General features: G+C 44.8%; 2 protein-coding genes across 2 annotated transcripts in view; one reads left to right on the top strand and one right to left on the bottom strand.

Moving 5' to 3' along the window:
- The first annotated feature begins 320 nt into the window (after positions 1-320).
- Positions 321-7601, top strand: tnfsf12 (TNF superfamily member 12). Its single transcript, XM_080486034.1, has 6 exons — positions 321-823; positions 2321-2402; positions 3999-4055; positions 4200-4223; positions 4321-4448; positions 5238-7601. Exons 1-6 carry the CDS (start codon positions 650-652, stop codon positions 5511-5513), a joined length of 741 nt encoding a protein of 246 aa, XP_080342160.1. The 5' UTR covers positions 321-649; the 3' UTR covers positions 5514-7601.
- A 4951-nt stretch (positions 7602-12552) lies between these two features.
- Positions 12553-13613, bottom strand: part of chd3 (chromodomain helicase DNA binding protein 3) — a 48816-nt gene continuing 47755 nt past the window's right edge. The window contains exon 40 of the mRNA XM_080486755.1: positions 12553-12784. Coding sequence (XP_080342881.1) covers positions 12681-12784 — 104 coding nt within the window. The 3' untranslated portion in view covers positions 12553-12680. The remainder of the gene's footprint in view (positions 12785-13613) is intronic.

Genomic DNA, 13613 nt, shown 5'->3' with positions numbered 1-13613 from the left:
AGAAAAAAAGCGCACTCGGCCTGTGGTGCCTTTACGCACACCGCCACCCTGCGGCCACAAGCGGCACCGCACGCACACATGAGCTGCACATATTTCGAAGCCATGCGAGTTGATGAAAGTGATTTGACAAGCAGCGGAAGCTCCTTCTTCTCCCCCTTCTCCTCACCTCGCCGGTGTCTGACCGTCGGAGCTCCTCCGGGGGCGCACGCGAAGTTCACCTCTGGCTGCGCGAGCGCGCGTGAATCCACTCTTCTGTCTAATAGCCTGACCCCCCGGCGCGCTGTTTTAAAGGGAAGACAAGAGAGCTGAGTCAACGAATCACAAGCAGAAGGATGCAACAGTTGATGCGCACACTTTCCTCCAGTTTGGAGCACATGAAGGATGGTGGCTGTGGCCCGTGAGGACGGCGGGTCGGATGTTTTGTTGCTTTAAAAGTCATCCGTCAGTTCAAAATCAAGGAGCAGATACAGATCAGCCCTGATTCCAAGCGGTGGGTGTAAAGTTACGGACTTGTCCACTCGTTCTGGACCGTGCGCAATGCGTCTGAGGGGACTTCATGCTCTGCTGCTGGAATGGACTTGAAGTGTGGCTCTTGGATGGTCTGCCGCGGCGGTGAGTAGGAAGCAGTGCAAAGCCTGCGCACCACAATATGCATCGGATTCTGCAGAGGAGGCGAGTGCGCAAGCTGCGGGTCGTCTGGGTCTCTCTGGCGCTGCTGGCTCTGTCTCTGGCCGCATGCAGCGCAGTCTTCACGGCGTGGACTTGGCGACAGACGCGGGACCTGTCTCAGTCCTTCAAGATCCTGCAGGACCGACTCGAGCAGGTTTGTGTTTGGACTTTATAAAATAAACATCCGAGCTTCACTTCCTCTCGGGACTGCGTGCATATTTGCACCGACAGTAATATTTACTTTAAACTTTTGTTTTAAAGACCTATCAAGTTATGCAACTTCTTTCGTGGCTGCGGTTACGGGAATCCTGGCGGGGGGTCTATGGACAAATTCAATTCCACACTTAACCCCCCCCTTTCCCCTTTTCTCTCGCCTTTTTGCACGTACTGCGCTTTGTGGCACCGTTTCCCTGCTTGGCATTAGTTCCTTTGCTCTTACCAATAAATGCATTTAAGTTGTGCAAAGCTTATTTTGTGTGCCGACCCCCCCCCCCCCCCCCCCCCCCCGCCATATTTAATCACCCTGGTGCCAGTTGTGCTCCAGTTTTATCTCAATTTACTGGAAACTATTTGGCTCATAAGCACTTTATACCCCACTGACTGCGCTGCTCAGGCTGGAGGCGTGAAACAGGCAGGAAGATGAAGTGTGGCAAGTGTAAATCAGCTGCAGCCTGCAAAGCCACTTTTCATGCATGTGTCTGGATGAAAGTGCAACTTCAATCTGACTCCAACTCGCAGTAAATCGTCTTAAATCCGGGCACTGTCTCGTGCAAAGTGCACTTTTTTTTTTTTTTTTTTAGAGCCCTTGCACTTGCAGCAGTTGTGAGACTCCAGCACAAGGTTGCATCACAGGACAGATTATTTTCCTAAAAGCAGCCAAAAGGAGCTGATGGAAATTCTTCTGGTTTCAAGTTCAGACTATTTACAAAACCAGGTTGCACTGGATTTCAGAAAGGGGGAGGGGGGGGGGGGGGGCAGGTTGGCTGTGTATCATGTTGACAAACCTGCACACACATACACACACACACACACACACACATATATATATGAGCACGTACACAAAATTGGACACGTGGAGTGTTGATGCTGGACCCTTTCCCAAGGGGGGCCCTTTCTGTCCATTTGACCAGTGGCCAACTTCTGATGAGAGCCAGTCAGTGAACGTCTGGAGAGCTGAGTGCAACTCTCTGCCTCCATTTCAACAGTAGCAGTAAATTTAAACACACTTTTTCCCCCGGAGCGACTTCGTCTCCTTCTTAATCTAAACTCTCCTTCGGTCATTCAGCTGGGCCCCTCTCAAGCCAAGGAATTAAAAACTTTGCTGGCTGGACAAAATTCATTTCTTTCTCGAAAAAAAAAAAAGAAAAAGAAAAAGCAAAGAGGAGGGAAAAGACGTGAGGAATGTAAAGCGCTGAAAACATGCATTAGGTGTCGCAACCGGTCTCTGAGGAAGTGGTGGATCTAAAGCTGGCCTGGCAGCGTGGGGCAGAGGACTGGAAAAGACCAGCCTGCTTATGTGGCTGGTTTCAAGAGGCCGCCTGTGGTTCAGTGCCAGCAGAGAAAAAGCTGCGAGTGACAAACGGAATACTTGTTGATAATGTGTTTTCCCTTCTCCCTCTTTCGCTCTCTATTGCTCTCCCTTTCTGGACAGGTCAACACGCAGAGGAAAGCCATTGTTCAGCTCATTCTGGAGAAGAGAGAGCTGCTGGTGGGACAGCGAGTGAAAAGAGACGGTACTACGACTCCAAACTTATTCTTGACTCCAGCGCCACTAACATATGGAAGTTTTGTGCTTTTTAGATGCCCCCTCCATACACACACACACACACATACACCAAAAAAAATCACCACAGACACAATATGCGTACCAACTGTTGTTTTTTTTGGGAAGAACATTTAACACAAACCCTGGCCATGTCCTGGCCCACATGCCACTTTGGTTGGGTCTGAGCGGGCCGCAGCCACTACCCGCTGCTAAAAGTTGACACAGGAAAAAGTAGGCAGCTGGATGACTGTTTCAAAAATTACAGGTCCGACCAGAAGCAGCCGCGGAGCCCAGAAAACCAGCTGGCGCGAGATTGGAGGCCTTGTCGCACGCTTCTGGGCAATGAAATTGATTTTGTCTCCGCCCTGAGCACACGACTGACACAGCTATGATTTGTTGTGAAAGCAGCGATATTTGATGACCTATCATTGCAGTATTTATAGCTCCCGCTTGCGTCACCATCATGGGACCGCTCTATTGTGCACAGTTTGTCCGAGGGTGAACCTTCAGGCGCTTTTGTGCTTCGCCTCCGTCGAGGGGTCAATGTCCAAACGTGACAAAACAATCCTCTCAAACTATTTTGATCCATCTTGTGTAAATGCGACTGTCTCTGTGCGGCAGGACACGGCCGTTACGTTCTCTGCTGGTGACTGACAGTTCAAGTCAGGAAAAAGGCATTGCCAGCCTTTTGGGCTCTTTGGGCTTTTCGCTGGCCCGTAGCAAATCCTCCGTCTGCAGGTCAGCCACCTGTGAGCCTTTTTAAAGCAGGGGCTTAAATATTCCTGAATGATGGCGAGGGGCCGGTGTTTGGCTGAGACATAAAGTATGTACTCCACAGTCCATACTCGGGTTGTATCAGCGTTTGAAATCGCTCCCCGCAGGCCAGATCGCGAGGCTAAAATAAACCTTCGGTGAGTAACAGGAGCAGGCGCTCCTCAGCGCCGGCCTTTCAGTGTGTGTGTGTTTTATTTATTGTATTTATCCCAGCCGGAGACTTAGCTGCTGCTTCGCTCTGTTCTCAGTCGAGTCTTGTCGGGTCGCGCAGCAGCCAAAGACCTTTTTGTCTCTCTTTTTCCAGCACTCCATTTTTCTTCCTCAGCCCTCGAGCCCTTCAGCTTTGTCTCTTAATGCTGCTCTTTAATGCTCTCTTGTCTGCTGTACATCTCTTTTTTTTTTTTTTTTTTTTCACCGCTTGACCCTCCACGCTCGCTGCTCTCCACTCTCTCTCTCTCTCTGCCTTCTGTGTTTTCTAGATGACTGCTACCAGCTGGCACTGAGATTAGCCCCCACAGGGGAACAAAAAAAATAAAATAAAAGAGGCACACTCTTTTTTTTCACCGAAAATAACAGTTTGAGGAAATATATCGACGCACGTGAAAGGAAATCCTTTGCCCATCTGCTAACCGCATTAAAACCAGCCAGGTCGAGTCGAAATGGCGGCAAATTAACGCACTATGTTATTAGACACATACACATGGCAATGATTGTTTTATCAAAAAAACCCACAGAGGTTATTTTCTTTGCATTGAAGCTCATATTCTTCCTTCCTCTGCCTCTCTGAAAGGGGGGACGCTGCGCGGGAGGAATGGAAGTGGAAAGAAAGCGGCGTCTCATTTTGAGAGTAAGTGGCTTGGCAGATCCCCCCGTAGCCGTCTCGCGTAGCATCTGCTGAAGTGGTTTCAATCATACACCCCTATACGATTGCGCTCATAAAACCTTAATTGACTTTCCTCTTTCTTTCTATGTCTCTTTCGCTTTCCACCAGTAACCAAAGTCTCCTCTCAGCAAGGTAAGAGTCATGAAACTGAAGCACGGGGGATGACCTTCCAGTCTTTGGTCTGCAGGATGAATAACTTTGGACGTGTGTGTGTGTGTGTGTGTGACAGTCGGAGAAGGCGGTGTGATAAAGGGCTGGGAGGAGAGGACACTGAATATGACGAAAGCAGTGAGGTACAACAAGGAGCACGGCACCTTCACTGTGGAGAAGGCGGGGGTCTACTTCCTCTTCTGCCAGGTGAGCCTCTGCTGGGAGTTGTAGTTTTAGTTTCAACTACAAACTTTAAACAGCCACTTTAAGCTGCAGCCGCCACGAGTTCCAAAAGAACGACCGTTAAAATCGCAGTGGGCCTCGCAGTTAAAAACATCCCCGGTTTGATTCCAGTCCAACAACATGCGTTTGAGGTTAATCGACGACTCTAAATGTGAACGTGTGTGTCTGTGGACTGGCAGCCCCGTCCAGGGTTTACCAAGCCTCCGCCCACAGTCAGCTGAGACTGACTTCACATCCCCGTGACCCTCAAGTGGACGGAGGTAGGAGAAGAGGCCTGTACTGACGCTTGAAAATTTGGTGGGAACACATGATGAGAAGGTTCTTCATGAATAGATGAGTTTGACATTTTTCCTTTTATCTGAAATCATCTGCCGAAGCTGGTGAGATTAGACGCGTCTTTAAAAAGTCCTGAAACTAAAGGATTTGGAAAAGGTTGGTCTACAAATTAAACCTTCATTTTGTTCTAGCACTCAGTGTTTTCTGGAGACGTGGATATCGGGTTTCAACAAATCTCATGTATCCAGACTTCGGTGTTGTCAGGCTGACAGAAGTCTGGAGAAAATCTCACTAAAAGGGGAAGAAGAAGAAGAAGAGAAAAAAAAGAGAGTCCGAGCCACGATAGCAGGAACCTTTGAAATACTGATGTACTCTGTTTAGTATTCATTAAAACAGTCTAGGACAAGGTTGTGTGTGTGTGTCTGCCTCCTCCTGACGAGACGTTGCCCCCCCGCCCCCCCACCCCTCCCCTCCCAGGTGTTGTTCAACGAGCAGCAGTCTCAGTACGTGAAGCTGGACGTGGTGACCAGCGGCCAGAGGCCTCATAAGCTGCAGTGCATGGAGGGATACGGGACGACCCCGTCCGCCGGCCCGCACCCGTTCCACTTCCTGAAGCCGTGCCAGGTGTCCGGCCTCCTGCGGCTGGACCGCGGCACGGAGCTGCAGGCCATCACGGGCTCGTCCTTCAGACTCCACGCCGTGGGCAGCACCTCGGCCTCGCCGCACGTCTTCAGCATCTTCAGAGTCAACTGAGGCTCGGCGCTCGTCTGATCTGGCCTGGAAACTTCTTCTTCTTTTTGTTTTTTCTTCTTCTTTTTTTTTACGAGCGCACAAACTCATCGCAAGTTACAACAGAATTGACTTGTTTTTGTCCCGACGAGGCTCGTTTTCTGTTCTTTTCTTTCTTTCTTTTTTTTCCTACGTGGTGAAACAGTCCGAAGCAGTTGAGGCATCACATAGTGCAGCTTCCTGCCGTAGACATTAATTTGAAGGACAAACCTGACATTTGTGGAAGCTGTTGTGGAATTTCTTTCCCTGGACTGGCTGTTTTGGAACGCCATTTTGTTGGATTAAGACCAAGACCCGCAGCGAACGCAGAGCCTGGATGAATGTGAGCCGGGAAAACAGATGTGATGGAAGCTGCTCTGTAGATAAAGAGCGTCATATAAAAAGAAAATTCCTTGGATGTTCATCTTAGTCTTCGTATCATGCAATAAATTGTGCTTAAACTCACTTTTTTTAAGGACTGACTGTAAAGCTGTGCATGCACTTCCACTCCCACAGCTCAGAGCGCCTCTGCGAGCGTCTATAAAAGCCTTCACGGATTGATATCTATATTTTATATATTGCAGTATTTTTGTTTTTTTTTTGCGTATAAAATCTAATGAATCAACTTTTTCTTTTTTTTTTTACAAATACTGATTTTATGATCGTTACAATGCAATCTGTATGTACCAGTGTGAAATACTGCAAGCCTTCTCCTTTAATACTTTGTATATATATGTCACACACATTTTACATACGTGCAACAAGACGGGAGCTGGCAAAAGTATGTTTATACGACATGGATGTGAATTTGTTCTCTTTTCTAAGATGAAATGACTGTATAGTTTTGAAAAGTAGGTGCAAGGTTTGGCAAGAAAAGCAGCTTAAAGTGTATCTTTGTCTTTGTTTTTTGTTTTTTTTTGCTTTTCTCTCACCTTGTTGATGTCTATAACCATCATCTCCAGGTTGTTTTTGTAAATGTAAATGTCCGGAGAAGGAGAAAAACACATCAGTTGGCCTTTTTAATTGGTTTGTGAAACTATTGGCGTCCATAAAACAACGATCGGAAGAAAAAAAAGTGGAAAAAAAAGTGGAACGATCCCTTTATGATCCCCCCCCCCCCGGAATTCCACATGCAGGATTCAGTGCTTGTAATTTGACACCAGCCCCACCGTCTTGCACCTGCTGCTTCGAGAATAACCGATGAGGTTTCGATGAGGCATGCATGAGAAGTTTGAAGATTCCTCATTGGTCCACACTTGTTTCGTAGGGATAATTCAAATGTTTCACGGTTAACGTGACGGAATCCAGACGTTTTCTTAGGATACCATTGAGCATGGCACGTTTAGGTTTTGAATCAAGAAGTTTATTAAAACATTGCTGCCTTTGCTGCTACTACAGTTTAACTCATGCAATCCCACAACAACAGGAAAAAAATCTAACCTTTGTTTGGGCCCTAAATGTTGATATTATTATATTTATATTGTCTTGGCGCGTGTGCTCGCAGCAGCCGGTCCTGTTCCAGAGCTTGTTGCGGCGCTTCTTCATTTCTCTTCACCGCTGAATTCACGATAGCGGGAGATTGTTTTGTCCTCACTGTAAATCATACGCGTGACTCCAAAGTCTGCAGAAAGTGTGGAGTCGATCCAAAATCCACTTCGAATGGCGCAGTTCCAGGTTACGCAGGCACACACGCTGTTCTTGATAACCTCAGAAAATATCCAGAAAGCTCCGCTTATTTGGAAATGGCACAAGTAAAAAGCTTTAATTGAAAAAAATATATATATCTATTTTACCCACTTGAGATATTCAGCTTGTTCTTTAATCACTTCTTCAGCTCTATGTGTTTTTTTTTTCTTTTTTAGAAATGAAATTCCTTCCATTCTCTCACACGCTGCTGCGTTCTGTAATATTCCCTGCAACAATACAAACAGTGTGTATTTCTAGCAGTGGGTTTCTGCACTCCCACTCTTGTTTATAAGTAGTTTTTGTGGATGGACCACATTGGTTTCTCCTCAGCACTTTACTGCAGAAACGCTAGTGTTTTTTAATTGGACCTTCATGTTTTTCAAATGGAAAAAAAAAAAAAAAAAGAAGAAAAAAGAAGCGCAGACATTATATCCTGTGTGATTTCCTCATCGTTTCCCTTCTTGTGTCTGTCGCCCCTCTCCACATCCCCGCGCACCTCATATTTCCCTGTCAGCACCAATCAGACCGCACACACACACACACACACACACACACACACCCCTGAATGTCCTCTCTGTGCACACACACACACCAGCCATCTAAATTTTCACTTCCTGAATCTGAACCTGAACCACATAGCTTGAAGTCTTTGAGGGAAAACATGCCTTGGCCCTCCCCCGTCACCACACACAGTCTTAAACACACTTCCTTGCCCTGATTCCTTCTTTTTTTCTTTTTTTTTTGTCTTTAACTAAAATGTCAAAGTTTATTACCACCTCGGAAATTCTTGTGAACTCTTGTGAAGAAGTTGTCTGTTAAATGAGGATGTATGCGAGTGTTTGTGTCACTCTTCCTAAATACTGTTGAATAAACCTTCCTTATTGTTTACAAAAAAAAAAAACTGGTCATTCTCAAAATGTGAACAAGTCTGTTTAAGTCAGTGCAACTTGCACAACAGCCAAAATGGCAAATTGGTGATGAATTGAGCCATACTTTATACTGATCATATATACACATTGGTGCGCACACACACACACACACACACAGACAGACAGGTGGAACTACTAACCATCAGAATGGAAGACGACCCTCTCGTTCTATAGCAGACGTCACAGCTTCTTGTGCATGTTCTTCCTGCGCTTGATGACTCCTAATTGCCCGCAGGTGTGAGTGTGAATGTGTGTGTGTGTGTGGCCGCCTAAAGCTGACTGGAGAATGGATGAAGTTCACTGTCAGGCTGGCAATCCTTACTGAAATCAAATCAAACTTTATTTATAGAGCACTTTTTGCACACAGAATGCAGCACAAAGTGCTTTACAGGGAATAAAAAAAAAACTTGTCCCACCCCCTGCCCCTGTTGTTATTGTTAATAAAAAATAAAATTGATTTAAACTTATGGTTGAAAAAGTACAAATAAAAAGTTATCTTGATTGTTGTCTGGAGGACGTGAGTAAATCAACTTTTATTTTTTTTATTTTTTTATCTCCAAACAGCTTCACAGTGTGATTTAAAAAAAATTACTAAAATAAATCTCCTTATCATATGTTAGCTATATGACAAGTCGCTCCCACATATGAAGTGAACGTACAGGACAGAGGAGCCTCCCCCCGAGAGGCTCGATTCATTCTCTGCCATGAGCTCCAGTCTGCACCTCGCAGGAGTTTGACATAATCTGCAGCCTCGGCCTTCAGGACTCGTAAAGCCGTGATAACAGTAAATAGTGAAGTGCGTGGCATCAATGAATAACAAAGCGGGACGACTCCTCACCGCTAGTCATGTTGAATCATGGACCATCTGCTTCTTCAGTTTCTGTGTGTCTGTGTGTGTGTGTGTGTGTGAGAGAGAGAGAGAGAGAGAGAGAGAGAGAGAGAGAGAGGGGAAAGAGTGATGGAGAGGAGACACTGAATCAATGACTTGTTCTCACAACATCCCACATCAGCAACTTCTTCCCTCTCAGGCAGCAGAATCCACCGTTGCCATCAAAGCACGCCGACTCAGCAGCTTTTAGTCTCCGAGGATGTTCAAGCTGTTTGCTCAGACGGGGGATTCAGATTCAAGTCGACTGTTGTCAATGAAAAGCAGCAAAGTTCTTAATGCAGAATAATTCAACGTGAACACATTGACCCCCCCCCCCCCCCCCCCCCCGGATTGTCTGAGACATTACTGCCGATGGCCGATGGCGTCCACCAGCTAAAAAGCATGAATCATGTAGATTTAACGAAGCTGGTAAGTCTTTTTTTTTTTTCATCACAAGTTCTTCTCAAAGACTAATATGAGGAAAAAAAAATAAATACTAAGAACATGAATATTTTCAAGGATTTGTTTTATGTTAGAACCTGAATCCTTCATGGCTGCGCAGTGGAACCGTGGTGAGGCTCTCACCTTCTGTGTGGCGTTTGCATGTTCTTCCCATGAGTGGATGAAGCGGTATCGAAGATGGATGGATGGATGGATGGATGAATCCTTCACCCATAGAAGTGTTTCCACCTGTCGTCCCGCCACAAGGATCTTTATCAAATAAATCAACATTGAGAATGAAAACATTGATTTCTTAACAGCTGGATGTTGTTGTATGTCTAACCTCCGTCTTACACTTTTCTCCCCTCTCATCCGTAACTCCGACCGGAAAAAGAAGAAAGTCTCCACCTCTAAGTTTGGGAAAGGTAGTTTTTGCTCTCCACCTTCTCCAGCTTGCTCATGTAGAAGAATTGCTGGTTTTGTTTTTTTTCTTCCGTGAAAATGCCTTGAAATGAAATTGAATTGAATGAACGCAGGTGAGAGGATTATGTATTCATGAAAGTTTAACCCCAATTTCCTTTTTTTTTTTTTTTAAATCAAATGCATTTTATATGCAATGGCATTACTTTTTTTGTTTAGTACAGGATCCTTTTGTGCATGTATATTTATAATTCACAATTGTTTGTAGTGTTGTTTGTGTCCTGCGACAAAAAAAAAAGCTTTTAATCAGAAAAACGATGTGTTCTGTGACTGTTATTGGCTAAATAGATGTTAAATAGAAGTGCCAATATGGAGATGTGATTGTAAGCCATTAGAAGTACTGCAAGTATTAGAAAAATGTATTAAATTGGCAATAGTTGCTCATTTGTGGAGCGACAAAGCGAGCCAACATATCAGGGGAGGTCATCGGGGAAAAAAAAGGAGAATATATTTCAGACACAAATCTGTTTTCAGTTTAAGTCTCGAAAATGTGATTTCAGCTCATTTGAACGTGGGAAGCGGAGATGTCTGGGAGGGAGCAGAAAGAACGATGGACACGGGGAGTCTCATCATTTCATTCAGTTTTATTACAAACAAAAAAAAAAAAAAAAAAGAGAAAAAAAAAAAAGGAAAAAGAAATAAAAGGAGACGCGTCATCGTCGACATGTTTTCGCTGCCATTCATCGTTTGATGGGCACCATTACATACACTGTGACACCAGATACCCAGAAATCAACACAAAGTTCCGGAAATAGGACAAAGTAAAAGTGGAAACAAACAAACAAAACAAAAATAATAATAATAAGTGCTTGGTTGTTGTTGGGGTTTTTCTTTTTCTTTTTGATGCAACATCTTCGCTCCGGGCTGACAAAACCTTCAGTAACATGGATTCAGAGTACTTTGCAGGGAGATCCTTGGGAGAAATCAACAGTTCTGACGAGGATTTACAGGTTGACATCAGGTTCTTAATTCATTTGAATGATGTTACATTTGTTCAGCTATGATTATTAAGGCGTTTTTAAACGGTGCGTTGTATAAAATGGGTTTCCAGCCTTTGATTTTCCAGATAATACGCGTGTATTTCTTTTTATTTACTGGCGTTAGATAGTATGCGTCTTCTTTTTGCTCATAGAAGCATTCAGGGTTACATATGGCCTATTTCTCTATATATGTATGTCACTTGCAAGCCCCAAATCTAAAATGTAAGCAAGAGGAAAAAAAAACACGAGTTTTTCTCGTAATATATCTACTTCTGAAGTTCGCTCAACTTCTTCGTTTTTTGCGCGCTCTTGGATGAACATGGCGAAGAGGTGCGTCGCTTGTTGCGCACGCGCCGTGTTGTTTTTGTTTCTCACTTAGTTTCTTGTTACAAAACCAAAAAAAAAAATGTCTCTTTTGGTAGAAGCTCTTTCTCAAATAGCGACGGCGAGAACGACAGCAACATCGACGACAACAATACTCATAATTGCGAGAGTAAAAACACAAGAGAAACACGCATGAGCTGTTTAAATATGCAAAGTATATCACAGGATGTCGTAGAAAGAAATGGAAAAAAAAAAAAAAAAAGATGGAAAAAGAGTTGATTGAAAGGAGACGGGGGGAGGGGAGCGAGGGGAGTGCGGAGGGTTTTTCCATCGGGTTTTTTTAATAACACTGCTTATGAAAGGTTAAAAACATTCATAGGAGGTCTCTGAAAAATGGCGTCGTCGTGGTGAAGCCCTCTTTCTGGAACGAACCCCAAAAATACCTCAAAGCTCTGTACATCAACTAGAATCGGGAAGGGGAGGGGGGTGGGGGGGGACATTTATCATATCATAACTTTCTACAGGTGTTTTATCTCCACATGTACCTTTTGGGGAAAAAAATAAAATAAAAAATCTAAACAAAAGTTCAAAAAGAAAAAGAAAAGGAAAAGCTGGAGCTGTGCTTGGAGCTGCTCGGACTGAGAAACCAGAGATTCAGCCTCTCTCTGAGAATTAGAAACAGTATTAAAACGACTGTAGGCACAGCTTGATACCTCTCTATTTGTTTTTTGTCTTTTTTTTTTGTTTTTCTTTTGTTTTCCTTTCCACGAGACAGCATTAGTGTGATTAGAGCATGCTTCAGGAGATGGAGGGCAATGCTAAAAATGAGTTTAGTTTCACATGCAGCTTCCGTTGAGAGTTTAAAAGGGCGGGGGGAAAGGGGGGGGGGGGGGTTATATGGATTATAAAGAGATTCTACAAAGGTTGAGGTGAGTTTAGCGTTGTGTGCGTGTGTGTGCGTGTGCATGGGTGTGTGTGTGTGTGTGGGTGTGTGAGGTTAGAAGCGTCCCTAGAGGAGGAGGAGGAGGAGGCCTGTGTGAGGAGGCCCGTTCATGAGGAGTATAATGGTTTGAGGCAGACGAGAGAAGGTCATAAGAAGTTACGAGACAAGTCGTGTGTGTGTGTGTGTGTGTGTGTGTGTGTGTGTGTGTGTGTGTGTGTGTGTGTGTGTGTGTGTGTGTGTGTGTGTGTGTGTGCGGCTGTGCACAGTAAGTGCACGTGTGTGTGTGTGTGTGAGTGCACGTTTTCGGGGCAGTACCAGTCAGAAGAAGTGAAACGTAGATGACTCCAGCGTGCATTAAAGGGCACAACTCCAATCACCTTCGCCCAGTCGGTTAGTCGGGACACTCAACACGTGGGTCAGAAGTGGAAGAGATCTTCTGCAGCAGATGGGTGTGTTTAGTGTGTGCGTGTGCATGCATGATTGTGTGTGTGTGTGTTTTGTCTAGTCGTCGATGCAGATGACCTCTCCGCTGCGCTGCTCCCGCCGGTTGACTAGCAGCTCCACTTCACGCTCCTTCTTTACAGACATGGGAGGCCCGTTCAGGACTGCAGAGGAGGAAAAAAGGAAAGAGGGGGAGAGAGAGAGAGAGAGAAAGAGAGAGAGAAAGACATCAGTTCAGCTCAGAACGCTCGAAAAGCAGATTATTCTTCCTCAGAGCGAGCACAGAAAAGTCCTTTGGAGATGAATAACTTGACCCGAAACGCAAATCTCCTGAATAACTTGAATAAATGTGACCCATGTGTGTCTAAGTCAAGGCGAAAGAAGTGAGAAGCCGCTTGTCTTCTGATGTGAAGACATTGAATATACGTTATTGTGATGAGGTGAGACAGATACTTGCGGAATATTCAGCGAGTTGTGCAGCAGAAGGAAAAAAAAACAAAAAAAAAAAACAAGCAATGACAAAGGTGAGTAAAAGTGCTGACTGAGCATCTCGGTTGAAATGTTATTGGCTTGAAGGATGGAAACAATGTGAGACAGATTAGTGCTGCTGTGCCTTGAAAGGACTTGGCTGCTCCCTTTTACAGGTGAAGACACAGCAAGTCCCTGCGGATAACGTTTGACTTTATCCTTGATGTTCCACCAATCAACCTTTTTCTCAGCCTCAAGTTTCTCTTCAGAATCAACATCTGGACACCAGTCTGGACATCACACACTCTCCTAATCTTTTGAACTCAATTTACTTCACGATTTAACGTTGAATTTGAGGTTAGTGTGTTTTTAAAACAGAATTTTAATGCATTTCTAGCCGAGAGCTGGGGCTCTCGGGGGAGGGAGAAATAAAGAAAGCGAGGCTGCGAGGTGGAATAACAGTGAGATTCTCCCGTTTCAGACAAAAAGATCCTTTTTGCTCTTTTAACATTTTCACTCTGTGTG

Source organism: Lipophrys pholis (assembly GCF_963383615.2).
Source record: "Lipophrys pholis genome assembly, chromosome: 18".
Taxonomy (NCBI): Eukaryota; Metazoa; Chordata; class Actinopteri; order Blenniiformes; family Blenniidae; genus Lipophrys; species Lipophrys pholis.
The sequence above is the reverse complement of the archived record's forward strand: the minus strand, read 5'-3'. Positions and strand labels throughout refer to the sequence as shown.

What these genes read in the sequence shown, in the direction of transcription:
- tnfsf12 (XM_080486034.1), top strand. Translation starts at nt 650, where the DNA reads ATGCATCGGATTCTGCAGAGGAGGCGAGTGCGCAAGCTGCGGGTCGTC. An exon ending in TGCAGGACCGACTCGAGCAG is followed by an intron (nt 824 to 2,320) that starts GTTTGTGTTTGG and finishes CTTTCTGGACAG; the next exon opens with GTCAACACGCAGAGGAAAGC. An exon ending in TCTACTTCCTCTTCTGCCAG is followed by an intron (nt 4,449 to 5,237) that starts GTGAGCCTCTGC and finishes CTCCCCTCCCAG; the next exon opens with GTGTTGTTCAACGAGCAGCA.